The 27,552-nt window shown below is 41.6% G+C and overlaps 1 protein-coding gene and 1 long non-coding RNA gene across 3 annotated transcripts; both read left to right on the forward strand.

Annotated features, from left to right (window-relative positions):
- The first annotated feature begins 62 nt into the window (after positions 1-62).
- Positions 63-12,761, forward strand: LOC146514797 (uncharacterized). Of its 2 annotated transcripts, XR_014875308.1 has the most exons (3): positions 63-1,829; positions 2,283-2,642; positions 5,338-6,773. XR_014875308.1 is itself a non-coding variant. In XM_085168099.1 (2 exons), exons 1-2 carry the CDS (start codon positions 6,951-6,953, stop codon positions 11,065-11,067), a joined length of 1,113 nt encoding a protein of 370 aa, XP_085024225.1. In that variant the 5' UTR covers positions 6,785-6,950; the 3' UTR covers positions 11,068-12,761. The 2 variants fall into 2 exon arrangements, 1 of the variants encoding a protein (XP_085024225.1); XM_085168099.1 differs by lacking the exons at positions 63-1,829; positions 2,283-2,642; positions 5,338-6,773 and adding exons at positions 6,785-7,388; positions 10,393-12,761.
- Positions 12,762-12,763: 2 nt separating this feature from the next.
- Positions 12,764-20,684, forward strand: LOC146514798 (uncharacterized). Its single transcript, XR_014875309.1, has 2 exons — positions 12,764-13,842; positions 17,210-20,684. It is a non-coding gene; the product is annotated as an uncharacterized LOC146514798 (long non-coding RNA).
- Positions 20,685-27,552: the final 6,868 nt, after the last annotated feature.

Below are 27,552 nucleotides of genomic sequence, written 5' to 3' on the forward strand. Positions count from 1 at the left end.
CTACAACCAAACAGGTAAGAATCAGCACACAATATCAAACTAACAGCTGACAGCAGGTTGGTGTCATGGTCCCCGCACCTCGCCAGCTGACAGCAGTCAGGCGCTATGTTTTGTGTTGTTTGTTCTCCTCTCTTGCCTCTGCTCTCTTTCTCTCTCGTCCTCTCCCACTCTCTTTCTCCTGCCGGGGCGGAGCTCAGTATGGGCTCCCGCCCCTGGCCCACGCACCTGGGGATGATCAGCACACCTGCTGCTGATTACGAATCAGAGTACTACTTAAGATGGCGAGTCTGCTCTACTCGTCGCTGGATCGTTGAGCCATCAGCGTCAGTCACCCTGCAAACCTGTTATTTTGAACTCGTGAGTACTTGTGAACCTGGAAGCTGACTGTCTCCCTTTATGTGTGTAGATCTCCCCTGGACCCTGAGCAACTGCGACTGAGTGTGTGCAAGACGAGTGGTGGTGAAGAGAGGAGCGGTCGTCTGTGTATGGAAAGCCCCCACCCTGGACTCCTTCCCCTGTCACTCCTGGACCCCGAACCCCGACCCTTTTCCCGCACACCTTTGTATATATATTGCACCTGTGGGAATCACTGTAAATAAATTCACTTTTGTTTGAAGGAACTAGTGGTCTGCGCCTGAGTCCGCTTCACAAGCCGTGACAGTTGGAGACAAAGGGCTGGTTGGCAGACAGTACATAAACTGTGGAACTGAAACCAAATGTTACCCAAAAGGTAAATCTGTGTTTCTCTGCAGGATTTTGGGAGTAAATCATAAGGCCAACACTCATAAACATCAGTTTGAGAACTGATACTGTAGAAATGTGTAGAAATGAATGTCTTTTACAGTGTTAGTCAGTAGTTGGTTCATCCGCTCTGCCTTTTCCCCTTTCTGTTGTGTCATTGCAGCTGTAACCTTGAGTCTAGTTTCAAAACATATTTATATTGTCTGGAATGTTTCCCTTTGCAAAACTCTATTAAAAGTTGCAGTACTGCCTCAGGGTTGTGCATCTCCACCAACTGGTTCAACTGCAGTTTCCATCCGTCTGTCAGACTGCCTGTAATAAGTACAGTAACGAGTCTGCAGGAATTTAACAGGTGGGTCCCAAAGATTATAGTATCCATTCGGTTTTTAGGTCAAATATAAATTATAGTCACAGTTTAACTTGGAGCTGGACATTAAGCTGGACATACAGCTGTTTGCATCAGCTTAATGATTGTGCCAGCAAAGAAAGTGATGCTAAAAGTTTCTGGGTGTTGGCTCAGGAATGTGGAGTTGAATGCAGCTTCTAGAGGTTTGCCCTACTTTCATAATCACAAACTGTCATTTTCAGTGTTGATGTATAACCGAAGAATGCTCTTTGGTGTTGTCATTACATCTTGAACTATTGCCACTGGCTTGTTGGGTTTCTCAGAGTAATGTTGTAGACTCTTTACCAGTGTTGAGTGTAACCCATTAGCCATTATTCAGTAATTACATTACAGTTACAATTATGTTGTTAGTTACAATAAAAAGTGTTTTCAGTTATCTGTATGCCAGGTGGATAGAAGGGGAGAGAAAGAGTTTTAGTTCACATGTGAGGAGGAAAATGGTGGAGTGATACAATAATAAAGCTTTTGATCAGTGGGGATATAGACATTACTTTTATTTTTATTGCAGAAAAGGACGAGAGTGCGTGGGTGAAGTGCAAACTAGGTCCAGGACAGAAACATCTGCATTATACTGTTAGCACAACTTTGGCTATTCGCAAGCACCTGCACAAGCTAGCCAAGAACCCAGAGTGATGATACAGCTGAGTGAATGCAAACCCCAGCACTCCCTGAAATTTAACAGGTAAGAAACTGATGAGCAGTTAGGCTGCAGCCTCTGTTTTTACCTGCTCATATTTCTACAGTAGAATCACCGAGACAACCGCTTTAAACTCTCTTTGTGCTGGTTTTCATCTTTGATTTGTGCTGTTGACTTTGTGTTCATACATGAATACTAGGAGGAGGATAATAAGTGTGTCCTCATTAGGATAGGGATCTGTGTTGTTTGTGTAGGGCTGTAGCCTCAGGTTAATATTGTTAAATGATAATTATGTGACAATGTAGTTTATTTTTGTTTAAGTAACATACTAAATTACTTTTATGAAAAGTAACAAGTAATGTATAATACATTACTTTTTTCAAGTAACTACGCCAACACTGGTCTTTACTTTACAATATAAAGTGTCTTGACTTTCTTTGACTGGGTTTTTCCAGTCTTGAATGTGTTTAACTCACCTGCATCTATGCTTATCCACAGTTAAACTGTCAGACGTGAAGCTGTTCACCAGACTGGGCAAAGAAAAACTTGTCAGTACATCCAGTTTCGAGGAAACTGCAGAAAATGGCCTTGGCTCCAAAAACGGCAGAAGGCACAGACATACAATGCTTATCTAGAGTAATGGAAAAACTTATTAAAGATGCAGATTCATTCTTCCATCAATTTAAAAGTCATCAATCAAGGATGAGAGAGATTGTAGAAAAGCTTAAGGGGATTTCTGAAGAAGTACATTCAACCCCTGAAGAAGATGAAAAGTTAAGAAATTGTATCATCCAATCAGCTAACAAGACTCAGACCCTCGTTGATGTGTGTGCTGTAATGAAGACTGACCTCAGAGAGGTAAGTAAAAGCAGAGTTTCCCATCACACAGTAATCTCTAATCACAGTGTAATCACACTGTGTTCACATTTTTTTAATTGATGAGTTCCATCAAGAGGAAGACCAAAATGTTGGACACTTAAGAAACAAAAGACACACTACAAGTAACACAACTGTAAGAGAATAATTACAAAGATGTAAAACTGAACACTAGATTCTGTGAACACAGACAACATGATGACTGACAGAGAGAAAACTCACAGACCAAACCCCCTCTACACTCTTTTCATTAAGCAAACTTAAATTTCTTCCTGTGATAATTCACAAGGTGAATTATGCGTGTTGCTTGTCCTGCTTCCTTGCATCTCTTCTCCCCCTGCCCGACAGCCTCACTGGGAAAATCTAAGATGTGTAGAAGATACATACCGTAAATTAAATTCTGTGCTATATCAAAGTAATGATAACAGCAACATTAACATTTACACAGACATCTATGAGGCTGACATGTTTTATAAAATGATCACCATAAAAGTCTTAATATTTCTGCTTCTAAATAAGCTAGAAAATTAATTTTAACTAGTAAATCTACACATTTAAAGGCCAAGTAATTCAGTTTTGCCAAATAAAATTAACCTAAAGAGACTATAATGCACTGACTGTACAGCACAATGTGAAAGAGAAGATGAGAGTATGATTAAGAAACCTCAGTCCATTTGTCATAATCATAATGTGCGTGCATCACTGCTAGAAAACTGTCATCATTCTTGCACTAGAGCAAAATATTAATAACAAATATTTTCACGCCCCATCTCAACAAAACAATAAGAGAGGTGTAACTTTATTTAGATAATAACTCATTCACATTGAATTCTTCAGTAGTGTTTCTTGTAAAAATAAAATAAAAACTTTAATTTCAAACAACTGTTTGCATCACTATACTGCTACATCAGTCTTCCCTTTTCTTTTTCTTTTTTTTAAAAAACAGTGACAAATTAAATAGACTGGGTCCTTTATCAGAAATGCAACAATAAAGTTCAGTCTTATAAAAAAGAGCAAATCCAGAAACTTGTGAAGAAAGATGGAAAAATTGTTTAGTGAGAGTTTAAAACGTTTCACTCTTAGTGGCTGCAGTGAGCCTGTTTTTCACTGCGCAGCTTTTCAAAATGTTTTTTGAGGCTTAATACTGCTGCTCTCAAGTCATGTTCAATATTCGGCCTCAGTCACTGATTTTGTTTGCTACAAGGAAGATTTTTGTCTCTCCTTTAAGCGGAAGATTTAAATCATATAGCTTTCCAAATATATCGCTAAGATAGGCCACTTTCATCAAAACGTTTTCATCATTAAGCTCCACCTCCAAAAACATCTGAATTTCCTCTCAGAGCTCATCAGCTGTTGCTGTACTTGGGACATACTTGCAAAGCAACACATCCTCACACAGGGCCTCTGACATGACAAAGCGAACATAAGAAATCAAAAGACAGTCTTTATTGCTGTCTGTAGCCTCGTTCGCCTGTAAGATGAAAACTTTGCCCTTCAGCACTTCCAACTGTGTCACAGGACAGAGAGAGAGCCTTTAATTTTGCAGCGCTTGTCTCATTGAGCATCGATGACACCATATCTAAAGTTGCTGTATGAGCTTCTCTGCTATCCTGTGAGGTTTCTTGCTCTGGGCAATTTTGTATGTGACTTTGTATGATGCCGTTAGTGCTTTGCTGTTGACTGATGCAGATTTTAGAAAGCATCTTCCTGCTGAAGATATTCTCCAAATAGAGTGGATTGTTCATGTCACTGGGGTGTAATGTCCCTAAGTGTCTTCCTAATTTGTTGGGCCTCATACTGTCAGCGTGCAGAATGTTCAATCATAAGATACTCTCGGGTCTCTCCTCATCATGTACCACACTCACCATGAAAGCAAGAGAAAGATAAGATTCATCATCTTTCCTTTTTGGCTTGGTTTTTGGCTTATTATTGGTTATTATTATTGGTCTCAGACGTAACACCTCTATCTCTTGATTTTGATGTCCATCTACAGTGAATGAGCAGATTACTATACCTGAGATTAATTTCTTTGTTCTGCTGTAGAAACTATGTCGATATTAAACATTAATTCCCACATGACATTTTTTGTCATGTAGCTCACACTTTAAGAATCACAGCGCTAGCTTTAATATCTACCAAAAGAACCGCTAGGCTGATATTTGCATCAGACCCTCTCACTGATCATGGAGGTGCTGTGGTTGATGTTTCAACTCAGCATCTGAATGATTGACATCTCTATTTACAGGTGAACCACAAATGGAGTGGGTGTGGTTTTCAGATTCATGTAAACACAGTAGACTGAGTGTGCTCCATGCTATCTTACCTGTTCATTTTCTTTTCTCAGTTTTTATACAACACAGACAAAATGTTTCGATCTTAAAATGCTCAGTCCTGTGACAAATGTGTTTCTGACTCAGTAATCTCGCAGCGGAGTAAAACAGTAAAACAGTAAGTGGCCCTGAAAGTGAACTCCCCGACAGTCTGGGAGGTCAGCTGAAAACTCCCAGACTTGATAACATTCAAAAATCCACCAGCTGTAATCAGTGTGTATGACTGAGCTTTTAGCTTAAACCTCAGTGTGTGACTGAAAAAATTTGGATTCCCTGATATGTTTGATGAACATGTTTATTCAGGTGGTAACTCTGTAAAAATTATGTCTCTCTTTGTGTGTCCACAGATACTAACTGAACATGAGGATTTTTACAGCCGTCACACAGCTTCATTTATCCAGCACGCAGCTTCATATTTCCAGTATTCAGCATCATTTATTCTATATGCAGTTTCTTTCCTCCAACATGGAAATTCAATCATCAAACAAGTTTCCAGCCAAGACACAAAGGCCAGAGAGATTTTATCCAAGAGGATTTTTGAAGACATAAAAGAAATGCAGAGGAGAATAGGAGCTAAAGTCTTAATGTCAGCCGCCCTTGCAGCTCCACCAAATCAAGGACTAAGTTTAGTTGCTACTGCTGATGGTGGAGCTACTGCTCTAGATGTAAATATACTCATTTCAGATAGATTTGTCTGTGAAGGTTCTCAGTCATCCATGTCATCGTAGTCAAAGGAGCTTGCAAAGAAAAGCGTCTGGACTTCTTTAAGTTGCTTGAAGACGTTTCACCTCTCATCCGAGAGGCTTCTTCAGTTCTAAGGTCAAATGGTGGAGAGTCCCAGATATAAACCTGGTGGGAGTGTCCCCCCCAAAGAGGGACAAAAGGACCCCCTGATGATCCTCTAATCGCCTGAGCCAAGGTGTGGAACTGGGTGTGGGTCCCAATCAGCCAGAGTTTCGGGTGAGCTCATTGTGAAACCTGGCCCCACCTTATCATGCGAATTCCTGAGGTCAGATGGCCCAGGGTGTGAGTGGGCGTTAAGGCGTCTGGGAAGGGATCTCAAAACTGGATTATAGATGGCAGAGAGTTTGTGTTGTAAACCACCGCCTCTGTTCAAAGATGGTCGCTCACAGTGGACATAGATGGCTTCTTTCACTCCTCTTTCAAACCATCTGTCCTCTCTGTCCAAAATGTGAACATTGGCATCCTCGAAAGAGTGTCCTTTATCCTTAAGATGCAGATGGACAGCTGAATCTTGTCCTGTGGAGGTGGCTCTTCTGTGTTGTGCCATGCGCTTGTGAAGTGGCTGTTTGGTCTTTCCAATGTAGAGGTCTGGGCATTCCTCGCTGCACTGTACAGCATACACCACATTGTTAAGTCTGTGTTTTGGCGTTTTGTCTTTCGGGTGAACCAGTTTTTGTCTGAGTGTGTTGCTGGGTCTGAAGTACACCGGGATGTCATGCTTGGAGAAAACCCTCCTGAGTTTCTCTGATACACCGGCTACATAGGGGATGACAATGTTGTTGCGTCTGTCCTTCTTATCCTCCCTCGCTGGTGTCTGATCTTCTTTTCTGTGCCTCTTTGCTGACTTTAAGGAAAGGCAAACAGTCGTCCTTTGTGTCTTCCCTGGTGAACTTGATGTTTTTATCCACAGCGTTGATGTGTGCAGTGAAGGATTCCACTTCTTGTGTCTTGATTTTGACCCAGGTGTCGTCTACATATCTGTACCAGTGGCTGGGTACTCTTCCTTTGAAAGAGCCAAGAGCCTTCCTTTCCACTTCCTCCATGTAACTCACCCGAAACTCTGGCTGATTGGGACCCACACCCAGTTCCACACCTTGGCTCAGGCGATTAGAGGATCATCAGGGGGTCCTTTTGTCCCTCTGTGGGGGGACACTCCCACCAGGTTTATATCTGGGACTCTCCACCATTTGACCTTAGAACTGAAGAAGCCTCTCGGATGAGAGGTGAAACGTCTTCAAGTAACTTAAAGAAGTCCAGACGCTTTTCTTTGCAAGCTCCTTTGATTTCAGAGGATAGAAATTTCATAGAAAATGTTGAACTACTGAAAAAGAGCCTAGAAGAAATAAAGAGTACATTTAAAAAGCTGGAGAAAGAATCAGCTGAAGCTCGGGTTGAAATTACTCCAACTGACATGAAAGAGGTTTGGATATCACACATCTACGTGTTTACACTGAAGGAGATGAATGAAGGATTGATTGAATTTGAAAAACTGCTACAAGTCATGGATAAACTAGTCACACTTACTGGAAGAACCATCAGAGTCCATCCAACCCATGAAGTGGTCAAAGAGTTAAAAAAGTCTATCCTGCTGTCAGCTGATCAATGTCAGGTTGTTGTCAGCGAGTGTAATAAGGTGAAGATTCAACTCCTAGTGGTACGTAAAACAATATCTACCACCACACAATCATTCATACAACCATACTACATAACCCCTGTTGGAGTTTGAAGTGATTTAACAATTTAAAGATGGATCAAAATGTCCCAAATTTAGAATTATAAATGAAAAAATGCATCACATAAAGCAGCAGTTTGACTCTTAACTTTGTGTTTACAACAAAATCCCAAACCAGCTCACAGCCAGTGATGAAGGGAGAGATTACTGTTGCAATGCTAATTATTATATTTATTACCAAAGAAGTCACTAAGGCTATGTCTACACTAGCCCGGATAAATTTGAAGGCTCCGTGTCCACACTATTGTTTTCCGTCGTTTTCACAGAGTTGTGCGCCCACATTGAAACGGCCAAAAACGCTTGCGTTCCAGTACTGCGCATGCGTGTGAAACGCAAGACAATTCGACCTATGTATCCACTTTGGACAGCATTTTCAAAACGCTGCGTTTTCCTTGACCGAAAATGCCGTCTCAGTGTGGACAGAAGGCTAAAACGGAGAGAAAAAGATGCGTTTTCAAACAAAAGCATATTAGTGTGGACATGGCCTATGAGCAAATGATGAGCATGTGTGGAATCAGAAGGAATAAAAAAAGCATATCAAGCCTTTGTTTGGATGAGTGTAATGGTCTGTTGTGTTGTCACGGGAACACAAGAGTTAAAACAAACCTACATGTATGGAACCCAATAGGGAGTAAGAGAACGTATTTGACCAGGGCTTTGGCTGAATAGTCCAGTTTGTCCAGTATAGTCCAGGCTCCTAACCGAATGACATGATCTGGAATCGTCTGCGGTAAAATTCAACAAGTGCAGGTGGAATTCTCTAACTATTGAGGAAAGGTACTTCAGTGCTTCCTTTATAACCCCCTTAAGCAGATTAGACACTGAAGCATTACTTCATTTGATAACTCCCAGTATAAAGTAATTCATTACATTACTCGTTACATTGTCTTCATGTTTCTCTGTAAATCAGCTGAAACACACCATCCTATAATCACCATTTAATATAAATTTGAGGCTACCCCTTGATGCACCAACACAAATCTCTATCCCGATGAGGACACACATATGATCTTACTCTTTGTACTTATGTATGAACACAAAGCAGGCAACACAAAGCAAAGAGTAAACCAGCACAAAAAGACTTCAAAGTGATCACCATGACGATTCTAATGTAGGAACGGAGGCTGCAGCCTGACTGCTCATCAGTCTGGAACCTGTTGAAGTTCCAGGTCTGGCTGCTGGGCTGGGGTCAGCATTCACTCATGTTAGATCCCAGTTACCCCTGTACAGGTGGTCTGGACTGGCTCTCCATCCTTTGGGTCAGAGTGCCTTACTCCCTATGGGTATTACCCTGTTAGGTGATGTTGAGACTAGTTTAAGCCGGTGGCGAGGAGACTCGCTCAGCCTCTAACTGCCTTCGTCTAAGCGCCCGCCCTGCACTACCTCTGACTCTATGCTCTCATTGGCAACCTTAATGAAACATATTTGTCAATCACACTTATTAACGGCAGCTCTCCTCTAATGATCTATGGCACTTGTTATTGTGCTGAGTAAAATTTAGTGACCTGGACAGTAGGTCCCAAGGACGTATTATAATGATTGACTAGAATAACCTATAAGAGCCCTAAATCTGATGTTATGAGTTAACACACATAAAGTCTTACCATTTACTGTTTTAAGGAAGTAACAGAATGAATGTCCACAATTCTGACTTTGAATGCAGCTAGATAATTTTTATTAAAGCAAGGTACCAGCAGGGGTTAGCAACCAGCTTAATTGCAATTTAATCAATTTAATCAATCAAATCCAAATAATCAATTTATCATACTATAAACCCTAACTATTCTGTTGCTAAATGACTACAACTGTTGTTGAGGTGGGTCTTCTTTTAGGAGGGAAGGAAGATCATTGTGCGCACCGATAGAATCCAGCTCCCCGCTGTGTTGGAAGAAGTCCAAAGGAAAGATAAAGTGTACAAGGCTCCCCGACTTCACCTTCTTGACTCCGATCCTAACTCAGCATACGATGAGTAGGCAGTTCAAAATTCATAACCCAATCAGTCGATCCACGGTGAAGGGTTATGACTTCTTCTCTTGCCATCCCTCGCTCGTCTTCTCACCGTGGATCTTCAGTCTCTTCTCTACCTACTCACCGGCTCGGGACTAGAGGAAAAAAACCCTCTCTGTTTTTGCCTCCCATCTTTATACACCTCTACAGACCTGTCCAGACATGTCAAGACATCTTCTAGACAGAAACACCATCTATGGACATGTCATGTTCCTCCTCCAGTCCACCCAACAATGCTGCAGCTCAACTTCCCTAATAACTCTTAAGTTTCATACAGACAGAAATTCTCCTTTTTTTCATGTCTTAAGGACCGTTTAACTCATACACACACATTGTGATTTTTTATTAATCTTTTAGCAATGCAATGCATACATAACTCTTTTTATTTGATTCTACGCTTTAACAGACACAACAACTTCCCTTATTTCCATTTGTGACAAACATGCCGGAGACTCACATTCTTCTGACACTCAGCTGTATCATCACTCTGGGTTCTTGGCTTGCAAAGAGCCAATTTGTGTTAGCAGCATAATACATGAAAGAAATGTTGCTGTTTTAGTTTTACCACTGCAAAACCATCATTTGCATCAATAGATTAGGGTAATTATTAAACTGTGTTATGTAAGACCAGTCCGATTCTCTGTGCAACACACATAAATTATCTCTCACCCTTTCCTTGACCTTCTGATGGTGTCTTGGTGGAGTTACAACACTGAGGATGCTAACTCATGGCTGACAGTTGAGCTTCCAGACATCATATATTCTGAAACTGTGATCAGTCTTTATTGCTGAACTCTGTTTATTTCAGGTTTCTCTTTTGATAAATGGGGTAAATTTGGTCTACTCCAGTCTCAGATTTTTTTTAGATCCACTTATTTAGTTTGGTGGTTATTCTGTAAAAATGTTCATGTGTTCACAGGTTGCTTCTTTCGTCCGACATGCAACTTCATTCATCCAACAGTTCAACAGCAGCGAGTCAGAGATGAGAAAGATTGTGAAAGAGTTCCAGAAGATTGCAGAGGAAGTTAGAGAAATGCAGAGAGAAACTGACATGGCGAGAAAATTAGGAGTTGGATTTCTTATTGTTGGGGTCTTAGCAGCTCCATTAACTGCAGGAGTGAGCTTAGCTGCAGTTGCCGGAGGTGGAGCCACTGTTGTTACTACCAATGTAGTAAAAATTCTGTCAGAGAAAGGAAAAGCAAAGAAAGTAGAAAAGTGCGGAGAAGAATTCATGGCCAAAGTCAGACCAATGAAAGAGAACCTGGAGGACATAAAGACGATATGTGAAAAGCTGGAGAAGGAATCAGCTGAAGCTCAGGCCAGAGACACTCAGACTGATGTGGACGAGTTTCAGAGGATCCTCAGACGAGTGTCTCATCTGAAAGAGATGAGTTCAGGACTTCTGGTTGTAACTGAAACCCTGCTGGATGTTATGGACAACGTGGTAATGCTCATCAAGAAAGTCATCAGAGTGACTGCGACTCCTGAAGAGGATCAAAAGTTAAGCAACGCCATCCTGCAGTCAGCTGCTCAGAGTCAGAGGGTCGTTACTGAGTTTGATAAGATGAGAAAAGAACTGAGAGAGCTTACATGAACTTACAGACAGCAGTAACTAACTAACTAACTAACTAACAACAACAAATAAAGTTTTATGAATAATGTATTATGTCATTGCGACGCTACACTATCCGGTCGACTGTTGTCTGCTTATTTCTACTCGTCTGTTTTACTTTATTTCTACTTGAATAACTGAATGATTAATACATGAAAAATACATCTAACATATAATGTATTTGTAATCAGGTATTTCTGACGATCAGGGCATAAACAAGTCGAAAAAGTGTCGTCTATGGATTACTAGATAGTGGAAAGGGAGTGGGATTAAATAAGGTTATGCTTCTTCCTGCTCCTTTTTGAACATGAAAGTTGTTGTTTTTTGGGGGAAGGGTGTAGTTGTGGTTGCTTGTTTTCCTTTTGTTTTCCTTTGTTTGTCTCTTTTTATTTCTGTGTTGATGTACTTTTTTTTAACATGTTCAAAATAAAGATTCAATATGATTTTGACAGCTAATGCTTAACATGCCTTTGGTTCAGACAGAAAAGATCCCAGCTGGAAAGTCAGATATCCAACCTTTACCAAATCCAGGAGAATGTACTCCTGCTGGATTCCCAGGCTGCAGAGGCCCCCTGCGATCCTGACAACACCACACTTCCATAGCTCGGTCCTTAAGCAAACCCACAGGACCCGTGGCTCAGGCTTGGAGCCAAGGCCAAAGTGCTGACCTGCTCTACACCTGCTCATTCTGAACTCTGAATTATTGGTGAAGGAGAGAAAAAACGAAGAAAATCCACTCACACTCCACCATCATGATCCATCGCCCTGACCCTGGACAGGTTTGATGTTTTCATCGAGGTCAGGCAAACATAGCGAGAGAAAAGAGTTTACGAAGACACCTCTCCAAGGTATTCAGGCTGGCCTGAGCACCTTTTAAAGCTTCTGGATGGAACCAAAGTGTAATGAAGGCAGTGGTAAAATTTGCTTTTCTTTTAGATGATAGGCTAAAGGTTGAGGTGATATATTTAAATGAGAGATTTAGATTAAATACAAATCTCTTTGTTTAGTTCATTAGTTCAGCTGATCAGGCCTGCCTGTACAACAATATGACTTACCAGTAGCAGTTTGTAAAGGGCCGTCAGCAGGAGTTTAGTTCAAAAGAGAAGACAGAGACTGATTCCTGCTTTTTCAAACTTTTGCAAGTTGCACTAACCCTAAAAATACAACATCAAAAATTCAGATTAGCAGCCGGAATCAAATAACCTGAAAAGAGGCATGAAGAAGACCACGGCTGCTTACAAGAGGAAGACTGGGAACTACTTCTACAGCAGTAACACGGCAAATGTGGCAGTACAGATGTGATTCAAAGCTGCTAATGGTTACGCTTTGCTAGCGGATGAGTTGAACCACTTCTTTGCCCGAATGCTTGGGGCTGCAAAACAGGTCGTCACCATTGGCTGACATCACTGTAGCTACATCCGTCTTTTATACTGCCTGTGGTTACAGGTACAGGTATTCATCAACATTGAGATTGTTAGAGGGTCACATGTGGACAGAGAGGACAGACAGGCTATGTACATGTGGAGAGACACAGCGATGCTTCTTGTGACAGCACATATGGAGGAGCTGGGGCTGCAGGTACTATCTCATGCTAACCATTCCCTGTTTGTGGGTTGATGTGTATTCAGTGCACCTGTTATTACTGTCAGTGGCAACAAAGCAGGTGAAATGGAGTCCCAGTGGTTTATGTTTTCTAACCCGACAGATTGATATGTCTGAAGTTTGTTTCCTAGACTGATGATTGAGGGTTGCCATGATAGCTCTCAGCAGCAGCGACTGGAAAGTGTTAAATCCAAAAGTTGAAAAAGGTGATGCTGCTGTGACTTGGTGATCCTGTGCAGCCATATGTACTGTTAAATATCAACACTTCACCGAGTTTTTTTGATTCCTCATAGGCATCTGATGGAAGACAACACACTGCTCAGTAGATCATTTTAACACTTTTATTACTTCCGGAAGGGAGATGTGTCCTGCATGAGACTCTGACGCAAATCTCGAAATGGCGGTGTGCGCTTAACAGTTTTATTACAAGCTGTCCCACTCTAGTCTAAACAACAGTGTTAAACATGCATTCAGTAGTCACATTGCATAGTGTACTCAAAGGTTATTGTCTATTAGCTGCAAAACATCTTCACTCAGCTCCAGCGAGGCTGCATTCTTGCCCTACTCCCTTCTAGTAAATTTCCACTGGCAGATGGTTCCTTGTTATCAACTCCTGCAGACAAGCGTGGGCGAGAGTCTCCTACATTTCTATCACTAAAGGACACGTAGTCTAAGGCCTTTAATATCAGGACCGTTTCCATTCAATACTACACTATATAATTATATGACACTTTGGTAAATATAAAGCACAGCATTGAGGCGCTTCAGACAATCTCATCTCAACAGTACATACATACAAATGTAAAATGTAGTTCTGATCACAGACGGCTTATCAAAGCCAGTCTTTCCCTCCCTCGTGTGTCTGCGCCTCATTAATAACCTCTCAGAAACCCACCAATACCATATGAACAGTTTTATCACTGTTTAAAGAACTGTGAATTACAGATTTCAATCATGGTCAAACTTTAAACTGGATTCCAGCAGTCCAGCATATCAGATCAAAGTTAATCACTGTTGTAACTGAACACAAACATGTGACTGATGAAGCAAGGTGGAGAAGTTAATAATTCACCTCACAGCTTATTCCTGAAGTCAGACCACTCAAAAGCATGCTGACTAACTCTCTGCCATCAATCCACGAGCTCTGCTGTCTAAGTAAGTGCAGAATTTTCTCAAAGTTCTTCATTAAAAAATAAAATCTTTTCAGTGTTTTAGCTTTTCCTTTGCATTTCTATTTCTCTTCCGGATGAGCTGTGAGAGTTTGAGTTTAACTACTGCTCAGTCATTAAACAAGTTGCAGCCAGTGCACCTGAACCTAAACTCATCTTTTTCTAATCCTAACCAAGGAGTTTGCTTTGATGCCTAAACGTGAGCAGTGAATTATTTATTTATTTAAGTCTGTCAAATTATGAACTCAACAATTTGTGAACAAGAGTGATCAAACATTTTCACGAGCATTTCAGACCATGTGAAAGGTAAACATGACTCAACACACCTGTCCGCCTTTGTGTGTAAAGCAACCTTAGTTCTTCTTGAAAGACGCTGTATAAATAGTTGTTGTTAGTGTTATTACTACTATTGTTTTTATTGCTATTTCCAATGTAAGTCTATGCGTATATGCATTTTTTACTTGATGAAAAATATTTTAAAATCTAGTCCTAGTTTGTTTTAATCGTTGTTTAATTGTTATTGTCACTGCATGATGGTTTCATTTTATATTTTTATTTATTTTCTTGGAGAAAAAGTGGTGGAGGATCACTGTGACAGAGAAACGTGAAGGTGAAGTACTGAATAGAAACTGGAAAACATTAATTTACAGCCTTCCTAATAAAAAAATGCCTGCAAAGTAGGGCTGTACGATATGACCAAAATCTCATATCCCATTATAAGACATTTCTCATCCCGATAATGACATATATCACAAAATAGTTCTTTTTCTGTAATTTCTGTGAGTCTTGGCCAACTCGACTTGTGTGAAGTGTTTTCAGCTGGGCGTTGTGTCCCTGCAGTCGAGTGTTTTGAGATAGAAGTTGTAACGGCTGCCATTTACTTTGTATTTATTACACGGTTTGCTGTGGGGAAAGCCTGTTCTAAAGTTTGAGTCTAAGGTTTATTTTGAGCACCTGACAGCTCTTTTTTGCTTCTCATCCGTAAACTCTCTCCATACTCTTTCACATGATTCTTGCGTGGATGGTAGAAGAGGTTTGTTTGAGTCTGTGGTGGGGACCTGTTTGCGGCATAACCAAATCATGTGCATGTTACAGAGGTCCTTCTGTTTGGAGCCACCTGGTTCCTCATCTTCACTGGCCATGCTGGTATTCTCTGGGCATCAACACAGTGACGATCCAAACGATGAAAAAATATTGCTGTAAACAGTGTATTTTGCAACACCACGAAATGAACAATAGTGTATAATATGAAACGATAGACGTTTTAATTTCGTCATCTGATATATTTCGTCATATCGAACAGCCCTACAGCAAAGTCATAAATCCATATCAAACCAGATTAAATATTAAAAGAGAAAACACAAAGCTCTATTGTTGTTAGAAACTGAAGAAACACTGAGGTTTAGCTTCTTTTAGATGTGAAATGTTCGTCTTACTGTTGCTGACATGCTCATTGACTGGAATGAAGCTGCTCGTCATCACACACAGAACAGTTTGTTTAACTGTGAAATCTCTGCAGTGATGTGCAGAACGTTTGGAGCTCACTGATAAAAGAGTGAGTGTCTTGCCTTCGTGTTTCCTACTCAAGCTGTTTGAGTTAAAAGAGTCCCAAGCTGGCCTGTGCACCTTTTGCACGTTGTGAATGGAGTCCATGAATCTTCTCTGTAATCTTCCACCTGCCTGACACCTCCACTCTCCCTCCTCTGCACGCGTCTAAGTCATGTCAGACTCACCTCTCTAACTTTGTCTCCAAACTGCTCCCTGAGCTATTACTCTGATGTCCTCTAAGCCTCCAGTTTTTGCCCTGAGACCTGGATAGCTCCCTGTGTTCCTTTTGTCTGATCCTTGTATCAGGTCCTTCTTGTCTTGTCTTCAGTGATTATCTCAGCATCTCATTAGCTCTCATGTATTTATTATGTAAATCTTCCTCTGTTAGTTGTCGCATCCTCCCTCGTGGTAGTGTGTTTCATTGCTCTGTGTTTCCTGTGGTCTCCTTTGAATCAGCTCAGCAGATATTTTTTGTCTTCCGGCAGGCTTTCAGCAGTAAAGCTATATTTTTGAGTTCATTCCTGGTTTCCAGAATCCTGCCTGATCCTCCTGCAGAACCTTGACAGTGTTTGTATTTCTATCATCATCAGTGAGAAAGATTAATCAATCAAGCAATGCAAAGAGGATCTGCTGTTGTTTAAAATTAATTTTCAGGTAAATGTCAACAAATATTTTATTTACTATTGACTTTTATTTTCTTGCAGCAAGAAGGCCGTGAGTTCAATTCCACCATTTGCATTGTGTTTGCATGTTCTCCCTGTGTCTGTGTGGGTTCTCGCCGGGAACACAGGCTTCCTCCCACAGATGAAAGACAGTTAGTTAGTGGGGTTAGGTTAATTGGTGACTATAAATTGCCCATAGGTGAATGTGAATGTAAGTGTCTGCCACTCTGGCTATGTCCACACTAGCCCGGATAAATTTGAAAACGGCGTTTTCATCTGAAAACTATCTGAGCAGAACTATCGTTTTCAGTCGTTTTCACAGAGTTGTGGGTCCACTTTGAAACGGCCAAAAACACTTATGTTCCAGTACTGCGCCTGTGTGAAGTGCAAGGAGATTCGGCCTGCCTCATTTCTGTCTGCCGTTTATTTACTTTCCGGCTCTTTGAGACGTCACGGCAAAAGGTCGAGGAAAAGCACCGAGTTTTTAAATGGACTAACAATGAGGGGGAGTTGTTGCTGCGAGTAACACAAAAGCACAAAGTTGCAAAAGCGAGTGAGAAATAAAGAATTTGAAGAAAAGCTATCTGGAGCATGTACAGACTGACATTAATCTTTAATAGGGCTGTCAAAACTGAGAGCAAACAAAACAACTGCTGTATAATGCCCTCCTCTATCTTTGTTTAATTGGTCACGTGACTGCATCACATGACTAAAATGCGTCATCGTTTTTGAAAAGGCTCCGGGTTCACTGTCCACACGGCAACACGAAAACGGCGTTTTCAAATCTATCCGCTTTGGAGAGCGTTTTCAAAATGCTGCATTTTCCTTGACAGAAATCGTCGTCTCAGTGTGGACAGGAAGCCAAAACGGAGAGAAAAAGATGTGTTTACAAACGAAAACGCATTAGTGTGGACGTAGCCTCTGTGTTAGCTCTGCCACAGACAGGTGACCTGCCTTGTAGCAGCTGTGATAAGCTCCAGCCCCCCTCTGTGACCCTGAATTGGATAAGTGGAAGGAAATGAATACATTTAAATCAGTGCATACGGGGTAACAGCTACTGGCTGCCAGCTAACAGCAGATGTGAGCATCAGTGTTTTAACGTGTTTGAAAATGACCTGTTTCTGTTTCTGTTTGTGTCCACAGAGTCTTGCTGAACAGTTTGATTTACAATCCAAACCAAAGGTCAGAGTTCAAGCTGCTTCCCATAAGACTGCCTACCTACTTACACACGGTAAAACTTTCACCACACGCAGTAGCGGTTTTAGATACGGGCGACACGGGCGGTTGCCCGGGGCGGCATCGTGGTGGGGGCGGCATCACGGCTTGTTCTCATGCTGCCCCGACATCATCCCAGCGCATATTGGGAATGGCATCGGCTTTCTATCACCCATTTGCTGGGAGTAAGGGCGCCCTCCGTTTGCGAGGTGCACCTGCTGCTTGCGGCACAGGGAGGAGAGGGCGGGGCGGCGGGGGATGCTCTGGCTGGCTGGAGCAGCAAAAATTACCAACTCGCAAAATAAAACAAATTACAAACAAACAACAAACCAACAAACACGAAAACACCAGAGATTATAATACAGACTTATAATTTGCACCGATGTTTTTTCAAAATTCTATACGCGAAAAGTGAGCGCGAGAGCCCTCGGTGCGCCTGCTCGCTGCTGAAGTCAAAGTAAACTTTATTGTCATCTCCGCTACATACAGTCCACTATATAGAGAGACGACGAGGCTCCAGTTACATCAGTGCAAGTAAACAAACAATAAATATAAGAAGAGTAAGAAAATAAATATACACTTTAGGACCAGGAGTAAAGGGATCAATAACAATTTAAAATGTATATTTTATATTTTGTTGATTTAAAGTCTCACACACAACCCGTTTTTAAACTCTAAAAAAAGAGAAAAGAAGAGGAGGGACTGAGCCTGCCTATTTGCCTCTCAACTTTACGCAATAATGCGGGAGGTGGAATTGCTCGCTTGTTTATTAAAGTGCTTGAAAAGTTTACAGAGCAATGTGATCGGCTCGCGATTCAAACTCTTAAAACATCACAGGCTCTACACTACGACAGACTGACAACGCCCTCTTAATGTCGCCGCTAGCACCCACGTGACTCCCATTACACATCACCATAGCAACCAAACAAATGAAAACCCAGTGATCATTAAAATTCAGTACATTTAATTATGACTCCTACAAGGAGAAACGAGCAAAAGATACAGGTAAGCAGATGTGTCATTGGATAATGGCAGGTCATGTATCCTAAAACATTAAGAATCAGAATACTTTCTTAATCCCTAAGGAAATTATGTGAGTTACAGTTCCTCCAAGAAGAAATGGTAAAAATAGCAACAGTAACAGACTAAACTCCAAACAATATATACAATAATATAATATTAATTAGTCAGTGTCAATTGTTGATTTGTCCTGTTCTCATTGTATGACGAATTATGATGTCTGTTTAGTAGCCGTTTGCATACAATGCATACTCTGTCTCTCTCTTCATGTGTGTGTGTGTGTGTGTGTGTGGGGGGGGGGGAGGGGCGCCAGAGGGGGTGTTCGCCCAGGGCGCCAAACAGGCTAGGACCGCCACTGACCACACGTCCACTTCAGAGGAAGCTGTGCAAAATGGCCTCAGCTCCAAATAAAGCAAGAATTAGCAACGACCCGCCTCCTGAATTGCATAAATTAAAGAACAAACTTGAAGATTCTGCAAAGTCATTCACTGCAGAGTTTGACAGGAGTGAATCAAGCATGAGAGAGATTATGAGAGCGTTTAGGAGGATTTCTGATGAAGTAGAAGAAATGCAGAGAAAAATTGACACGGCGAGAAAAGTGGGAATTGGATTACTTATTGGTGGGATCTTAGCAGCTCCGTTTACTCCAGGACAGAGTTTAGCTGCAGTTGCCGGAGGTGGAGCCACTGTTGTTACTACCAATGTAATAAAAATTCTGTCTGAGGAAGGAAAAGCAAAGAAAGTAGAAAAGTGGGGAGAAGAATTCATGGCCAAAGTCAGACCAATGATGAAGAACCTGGAAGAAATAAAGACGATTTGTGAAAAGCTGGAAAAGGAATCAACTGAAGCTCAGGCCAGAGACTCTCAGATTGATGTGGACGAGTTTCAGAGGACCCTCAGACAGGTGTCGCACCTGAAAGAGATGAGTTCAGGACTTCTGGTTATAACTGAAACCCTGCTGGATGTTATGGGTGGTCTGGTAATACTCATCAAGAAAGTCATCAGAGTGACTGCGACTCCTGAAGAAGATCAAAAGTTAAGAGACGCCATCAAAAAGGCAGCTGATCAGAGTCAGAAGATCATTGAGGAGTTTCATAAGATGAGAACAAAACTGAAAGAGTTTACATCAAAAGAAAAGTAAAGTCACCTCCACCCATCCCCCCCCCCCACCACCACCACCCTGTGAGCCTTACTGTTCACACTGACTAACCAATGAAGTTTTATTAATAAAGGATCATCAGACTTTGACCTGGACTGTATAAAGGACTTGTAGAGTCCTCTGTTCATAGACTGGATGTTGTTGTATATTCATGTAAAGCTGATCCACAGCAGCCTGACGTCACAGAGAGGTCGTATGAAGAGGATCCACAGCCTCACAAAGAGCTGCTTTCCTCCATGTTCTCTGCTGATCTCACATCAAACTCATTTCACAGTGTGGGCCACTTACAGCCCACTTTGATCTTCAGTGGGTTGGACCAGTGAAACCCTCCTTTCTGTCAATGTAAAGAAGCTTAACTGAACATTTAATCACTGAGATATATTAACATAAGAAAAAAAGGGTAATTTCAACATTATGTCTTTTTAATTTTTGTCCTAAAAAAAGAATTCTCCTGTATTAAAAAAAGACATCCGCCAGCATGACTTTTTGGACTTAAATTGTAAGAAATAAATCTGTAAAATTACAAGTTCTGGTAGCTCATTGATTAGTTGTTGTTTATTATTATAATGGGGGAGGCTGGAAAAGCTGTAAAACTAAAACAAACAAACAAAACAAAAACATTGTTGTGGTCTTTTTTCATAAAGTCAAAAACTATGCCCTCCCTCATGTTTTCCATAACCATACAGTGTTGGCTGATTCTGGCCCCTCCCAGCCTGATGTTGACACCCCTAATCAACACCATTTATCTGACAGTTTTTACTGCACTTTTAATATGACTGAACTCTGAGCTTCATCACTGAGTGTTTTTATTTTCACTAGAAAAGTTATGTTCATGTATTTCTTTCTTTATAGAATCACAGATTAATATTTGGGCAGAAATATGTTTTGGGTGTTGTTACAGTTTCCAAAGGGAGAGTTAATGCTTTAATGTCTCTGTTATGAGAGCTTTATTACTCTTATTTTTAATGAATCATGGTGACAGTTTGTGTTTGAGGTTAGTGTTCAGATCTCTGCTCTTATTTCAGAGCTCTTTGTAAACTTTGTTTTAAAAAAAGTTATATAGACCAATAATCATTAATCAGAAGCTTTTATCCTGTTCTATGTGAACTATTCAGATGAAGCTGAATCCCAGCTGGAAGTGAAGAACAAAACAGTGTGTGTGTCAGTGCTAATGCTTTCCTCTCATTTTGTTTGTCCTGGTTAGAAATAACGAGAATCTGAGACGGGAGGCCTGACAGAGGTTCACTTTCACCTCAGTTAAAGTCTCTTTATTACAAGTTCATCAGCTAATGACTCTTCATTGGCTTCCTGTTAAATCCAGAATTGAATTCAAAATCCTGCTCCTCACATACAAGGTCTTAAATAATCAGGCCCCATCTTATCTTAATGACCTTGTAGTACCATATCACCCTATTAGAGCACTTCGCTCTCGCTCTGCAGGCCTACTTGTTGTTCCTAGAGTATTTAAAAGTAGAATGGGAGGGAGAGCCTTCAGTTTTCAGGCCCCTCTTCTGTGGAACCAGCTTCCAGTTTGGATTCGGGAGACAGACACTATCTCTACTTTTAAGATTAGGCTTAAAACTTTCCTTTTTGCTAAAGCATATAGTTAGGGCTGGACCAGGTGACCCTGAATCCTCCCTTAGTTATGCTGCAATAGATGTAGGCTGCCGGGGGATTCCCATGATGCATTGAGTTTTTCCTTTCCAGTCACCTTTCTCACTCACTATGTGTTAACAGACCTCTCTGTATTGAATCGTATCTGTTATTAATCTCTGTCTCTCTTCCACAGCATGTCTTTTATCCTGTCTTCCTTCTCTCACCCCAACCGGTCGCAGCAGATGGCCGCCCCTCCCTGAGCCTGGTTCTGCCGGAGGTTTCTTCCTGTTAAAAGGGAGTTTTTCCTTCCCACTGTCGCCAAAGTGCTTGCTCATAGGGGGTCATATGATTGTTGGGCTTTTCTCTGTATCTATGAAGCGCCTTGAGGCGACATTTGTTGTGATTTGGCGCTATATAAATAAAATTGAATTGAATTGAATTGCACGGAAATGTCCTTAAACTTTACTGTCTGGAGCTCCACCCTTTGGATAAACAACTATTACAACCAATAAGAGACTTTTCAGTCTCCATAAGTCAGGTTATTGATTGTCTGAAGCTGAACACATTAGACACCAGGGAACCATCCTGCTATGTGTGACACATCTGCTATGGTTTTTGTCCTGTCTCTAATTTGTGCCTTAATCTTCCCTCCTGAGAGAGGTGTAGGTGCTCCATGTTGAAAGATGTCTCTGTTCCTAAAATGAATCGGGATTAGAGAAGAGGCAGCAGGACGACCTTTGTTGATGGTGACTCAAGTAAAGACTCAACACTGAATTTTATCAAGGTATTATTGTAACTAACCAAGACTTTATGCAGCTTATTCCTGTGCACGACAGATTACTCTATACATCTGTCTGTGAAGGTTCTCAGTCATCCAGGTCATCGTAGTCAAAGGAGCTTGCAAAGAAAAGCGTCTGGACTTCTTTAAGTTACTTGAAGACGTTTCACCTCTCATCCGAGAGGCTTCTTCAGTTCTAAGGTCAAATGGTGGAGAGTCCCAGATATAAACCTGGTGGGAGTGTCCCCCCACAGAGGGACAAAAGGACCCCCTGATGATCCTCTAATCGCCTGAGCCAAGGTGTGGAACTGGGTGTGGGTCCCAATCAGCCAGAGTTTCGGGTGAGTTACATGGAGGAAGTGGAAAGGAAGGCTCTTGGCTCTTTCAAAGGAAGAGTACCCAGCCACTGGTACAGATATGTAGACGACACCTGGGTCAAAATCAAGACACAAGAAGTGGAATCCTTCACTGCACACATTAACGCTGTGGATAAAAACATCAAGTTCACCAGGGAAGACACAAAGGACGACTGTTTGCCTTTCCTGGACTGCGCTGTGCACATTGAAGAGAATGGCAACCTCAACATCGAAGTTTACCGGAAGCCCACACACACAGACCAGTACCTCCTCTTTGACTCCCATCACCCTCTGGAACACAAACTTGGAGTAATTAGGACCCTACACCACCGGGCAGAACATGTTCCCTCTAAGCCTGAAGGGAAAAAGAAGGAACACACACATGTAAAGGAAGCACTCAAAACGTGCGGCTATCCTAAATGGGCATTCTTAAAGTCAGCAAAGAGGCACAGAAAAGAAGATCAGACACCAGCGAGGGAGGATAAGAAGGACAGACGCAACAACATTGTCATCCCCTATGTAGCCGGTGTATCAGAGAAACTCAGGAGGGTTTTCTCCAAGCATGACATCCCGGTGTACTTCAGACCCAGCAACACACTCAGACAAAAAGTGGTTCACCCGAAAGACAAAATGCCAAAACACAGACTTAACAATGTGGTGTACGCTGTACAGTGCAGCGAGGAATGCCCAGACCTCTACATTGGAGAGACCAAACAGCCACTTCACAAGCGCATGGCACAACACAGAAGAGCCACCTCCACAGGACAAGATTCAGCTGTCCATCTGCATCTTAAGGATAAAGGACACTCTTTCGAGGATGCCAATGTTCACATTTTGGACAGAGAGGACAGATGGTTTGAAAGAGGAGTGAAAGAAGCCATCTATGTCCACTGTGAGCGACCATCTTTGAACAGAGGCGGTGGTTTACGACACCAACTCTCTGCCATCTATAATCCAGTTTTGAGATCCCTTCCCAGACGCCTTAACGCCCACTCACATCCTGGGCCATCTGACCTCAGGAATTCGCATGATAAGGTGGGGCCAGGTTTCACAATGAACTCACCCGAAACTCTGGCTGATTGGGACCCACACCCAGTTCCACACCTTGGCTCAGGCGATTAGAGGATCATCAGGGGATCCTTTTGTCCCTCTGTGGGGGGACACTCCCACCAGGTTTATATCTGGGACTCTCCACCATTTGACCTTAGAACTGAAGAAGCCTCTCGGATGAGAGGTGAAACGTCTTCAAGTAACTTAAAGAAGTCCAGACGCTTTTCTTTGCAAGCTCCTTTGATTACTCTATACAGGTTATGGAGCACGCCTCCGAGCGTGCCCGTCACTAACGCCACTGCGCACAGAGCTCCAAACCACTCCAGTATTGGCAATTTAAGGAACAGACCGGTGGTTTGAAACGATGTGGGCTTCATAGATAATTGGCAAACCTTCTGGAGGAAACCTGGTCTTGTTAGGAGAGATGGCATCCATCCCACTTTGGATGGAGCAGCTCTCATTTCTAGAAATATCGACAAATTTATTAAACCCCTCAAAACATGACTATCCAGAGTTGGGACCAGGAAGCAGAGTTGCAGTCTTACACGCCTCTCTGCAGCTTCTCTCCTCCTGCTACCCCCCCAAAAAACCCATCTCCATAGAGACTGTGTCTGCTTCCAAAAAGACAAAAAACAAACTAAAAACCAGCAACAAACAACTTAAACAATCACAAAGAAAGAACAATACAGTATCCACATCTGAACCAAAGAGTAAAACAGTGAAATGTGGATTATTAAATATTAGGTCTCTCTCCTCCAAGTCTCTGTTAGTACATGACTTAATAATTGATCAACAAATTGATTTACTCTGCCTTACAGAAACCTGGTTGCAGCAGGATGATTATGTTAGTTTAAATGAATCAACACCCCCGAGTCATTCTAACTACCAGAAATCTCGAAGCACAGGTCGAGGGGGTGGTGTGGCAGCAATTTTTCACACCAGTCTATTAATTAATGAAAGACCAAGACAGACTTTTAATTCATTTGAAAGCCTGATGCTTAGCATTGTCCACCCCAGCTGTGAAACTCAGAAACCAGTCTTACTTGTTATCATCTATCGTCCACCTGGGCCTTACACAGAGTTTCTGTCTGATTTCTCAGACTTTATATCTAATTTAGTTCTGAGCTCAGATAAAATAATTATTGTGGGTGATTTTAACATCCATGTAGATGCTAAAAATGACAGCCTCAACATGGCATTTAATCTGTTGTTAGACTCAATTGGTTTCTCTCAAAATGTAAAAGAACCCACCCACCACTTTAATCACACTCTAGATCTTGTTTTAACATATGGCATAGAAACTGAACATTTAACAGTGTTTCCTGAAAACCCTCTCCTGTCTGATCATTTCTTGATAACATTTACATTTACAATAATTGATTACGCAGCAGTGGAGAGTGGACTTTATCAAAGTAGATGTCTTTCTGAAAGCGCTGTAACTAAGTTTAAGAATATAATCCAGCCACTGTTATCATCGTCAATGCCCTGTACCAACACAGAGCAGAGCAGCTATCTGAACGCTACCCCAACAGAGGTCGATTATCTTGTTAATAATTTCACCTCCTCACTACGTACGACTCTGGATACTGTAGCTCCAGTGAAAACTAAGGTCTCTAATCAGAAGTACCTGACCCCGTGGTATAATTCTCAAACACGTACCCTAAAGCAGATGACTCGTAATCTGGAGAGGAAATGGCGTGTCACAAATTTAGAGGATCATCATTTAGCCTGGAGAAATAGTTTGTTGCTTTATAAGAAAGCCCTCCGCAAAGCCAGAACAGCTTACTACTCATCACTGATTGAAGAAAATAAGAACAACCCCAGGTTTCTCTTCAGCACTGTAGCCAGGCTGACAAAAAGTCAGAGCTCTGTTGAGCCAACCATCCCTTTAACGTTAACTAGTGATGACTTCATGAACTTCTTCACAAATAAAATTTTTATCATTAGAGAAAAAATTACCAATAATCATCCCACAGATGTAATATTATCTACAGCTACTCTTAGTTCCATTGATGTTAAGTTAGACTCTTTTTTTCCAATCGATCTTTCTGAGTTAACTTCAATAATTACTTCCTCCAAACCATCAACGTGTCTTTTAGACCCCATTCCTACAAAACTGCTCAAAGAAGTCCTGCCATTGATTAATTCTTCGATCTTATATATGATCAACCTATCTCTAATAATCGGCTATGTACCACAGGCCTTCAAGGTGGCTGCAGTTAAACCTTTACTCAAAAAGCCATCTCTAGACCCAGCATTCTTAGCTAATTATAGGCCAATCTCCAACCTTCCTTTCATATCAAAAATCCTTGAAAGAGTAGTTGTCAAACAGCTAACAGATCATCTGCAGAGGAATGGTTTATTTGAAGAGTTTCAGTCAGGTTTCAGAGTTCATCACAGCACAGAAACAGCTTTATTGAAGGTTACAAATGATCTTCTTATGGCCTCTGACAGTGGACTCATCTCTGTGCTTGTCCTTCTTGACCTTAGTGTAGCATTCGATACTGTTGACCATAATATTCTATTAGAGCGATTAGAACATGCTGTAGGTATTACAGGTATTGCACTGCAGTGGTTTGTATCATATCTATCTAATAGACTCCAATTTGTGCATGTAAATGGAGAGTCCTCTTCACACACTGAGGTTAATTATGGAGTTCCACAGGGTTCGGTGCTAGGACCAATTCTGTTTACATTATACATGCTTCCCCTAGGCAGCATCATTAGAAGACATAGCATACATTTTCACTGCTATGCAGATGACACCCAGCTCTATCTGTCCATGAAGCCAGATAACACACACCAATTAGTCAAACTGCAGGAATGTCTTAAAGACATAAAGACTTGGATGGCCACTAACTTTCTGCTTCTTAACTCAGATAAAACTGAGGTCATTGTACTCGGCGCTGAAAAGCTTAGAAATATGGTATCTAACCAGATTCTTACTCTGGATGGCATTACCTTGGCCTCCAGTAACACTGTGAGGAACCTTGGAGTCATTTTTGACCAGGATATGTCCTTCAACGCACATATTAAACAAATATGTAAGACTGCGTTCTTCCATTTGCGCAACATCTCTAAAATTAGAAATATCCTGTCTCAGAGTGACGCTGAAAAACTAGTTCATGCATTTATTACTTCCAGGCTAGACTACTGCAATTCATTATTATCAGGATGTCCAAAAAACTCACTGAAAAGCCTTCAGTTAATCCAAAATGCTGCAGCAAGAGTACTGACAGGGACTAGAAGGAGAGAGCATATTTCTCCTGTTTTGGCTTCCCTTCATTGGCTTCCTGTTAAATCCAGAATTGAATTCAAAATCCTGCTCCTCACATACAAGGTCTTAAATAATCAGGCCCCATCTTATCTTAATGACCTTGTAGTACCATATCACCCTATTAGAGCACTTCGCTCCCGCTCTGCAGGCCTACTTGTTGTTCCTAGAGTATTTAAAAGTAGAATGGGAGGGAGAGCCTTCAGTTTTCAGGCCCCTCTTCTGTGGAACCAGCTTCCAGTTTGGATTCAGGAGACAGACACTATCTCTACTTTTAAGATTAGGCTTAAAACCTTCCTTTTTGCTAAAGCATATAGTTAGGGCTGGACCAGGTGACCCTGAATCCTCCCTTAGTTATGCTGCAATAGATGTAGGCTGCCGGGGGATTCCCATGATGCATTGAGTTTTTCCTTTCCAGTCACCTTTCTCACTCACTATGTATTAACAGACCTCTCTGTATTGAATCGTATCTGTTATTAATCTCTGTCTCTCTTCCACAGCATGTCTTTATCCTGTCTTCCTTCTCTCACCCCAACCGGTCGCAGCAGATGGCCGCCCCTCCCTGAGCCTGGTTCTGCCGGAGGTTTCTTCCTGTTAAAAGGGAGTTTTTCCTTCCCACTGTCGCCAAAGTGCTTGCTCATAGGGGGTCATATGATTGTTGGGCTTTTCTCTGTATCTATGAAGCGCCTTGAGGCGACATTTGTTGTGATTTGGCGCTATATAAATAAAATTGAATTGAATTGAATTGCTTCTGATATCACATTCACTTGAGCTCCAGTATCCAGCTTGGCTTTCATGAGTGTGTCATTCACTTTGAGTGTCATTATCCAGTCCTTTTTACCTGTCTTATTGTCTGTCACTGCCGCTACATAGAGCTCCTCTGTGTCTTCTTCATCCACAGTATGGACTGTACTCTGTTTCGAGGTTTGAGCTTTGCAGCACCTAGCATAATGGTTATTTTTGTTACAATTATTGCATCTTTTCCCATATGCTGGACATTTTTTAGGAGGATGTTGCATTCCGCAGCGACCGCAAGTA

Source organism: Neolamprologus multifasciatus, chromosome 7 (assembly GCF_963576455.1).
Source record: "Neolamprologus multifasciatus chromosome 7, fNeoMul1.2, whole genome shotgun sequence".
NCBI classification, from domain to species: domain Eukaryota; kingdom Metazoa; phylum Chordata; class Actinopteri; order Cichliformes; family Cichlidae; genus Neolamprologus; species Neolamprologus multifasciatus.

Bases quoted from the DNA above. Each gene is read 5' to 3' on its own strand.
- LOC146514797 (XM_085168099.1), top strand. From the start codon at position 6,951: ATGAGAGGTGAAACGTCTTCAAGTAACTTAAAGAAGTCCAGACGCTTT. The intron at 7,389-10,392 runs GTACGTAAAACA...ATGTGTTCACAG, and splicing joins TGAAGATTCAACTCCTAGTG to GTTGCTTCTTTCGTCCGACA.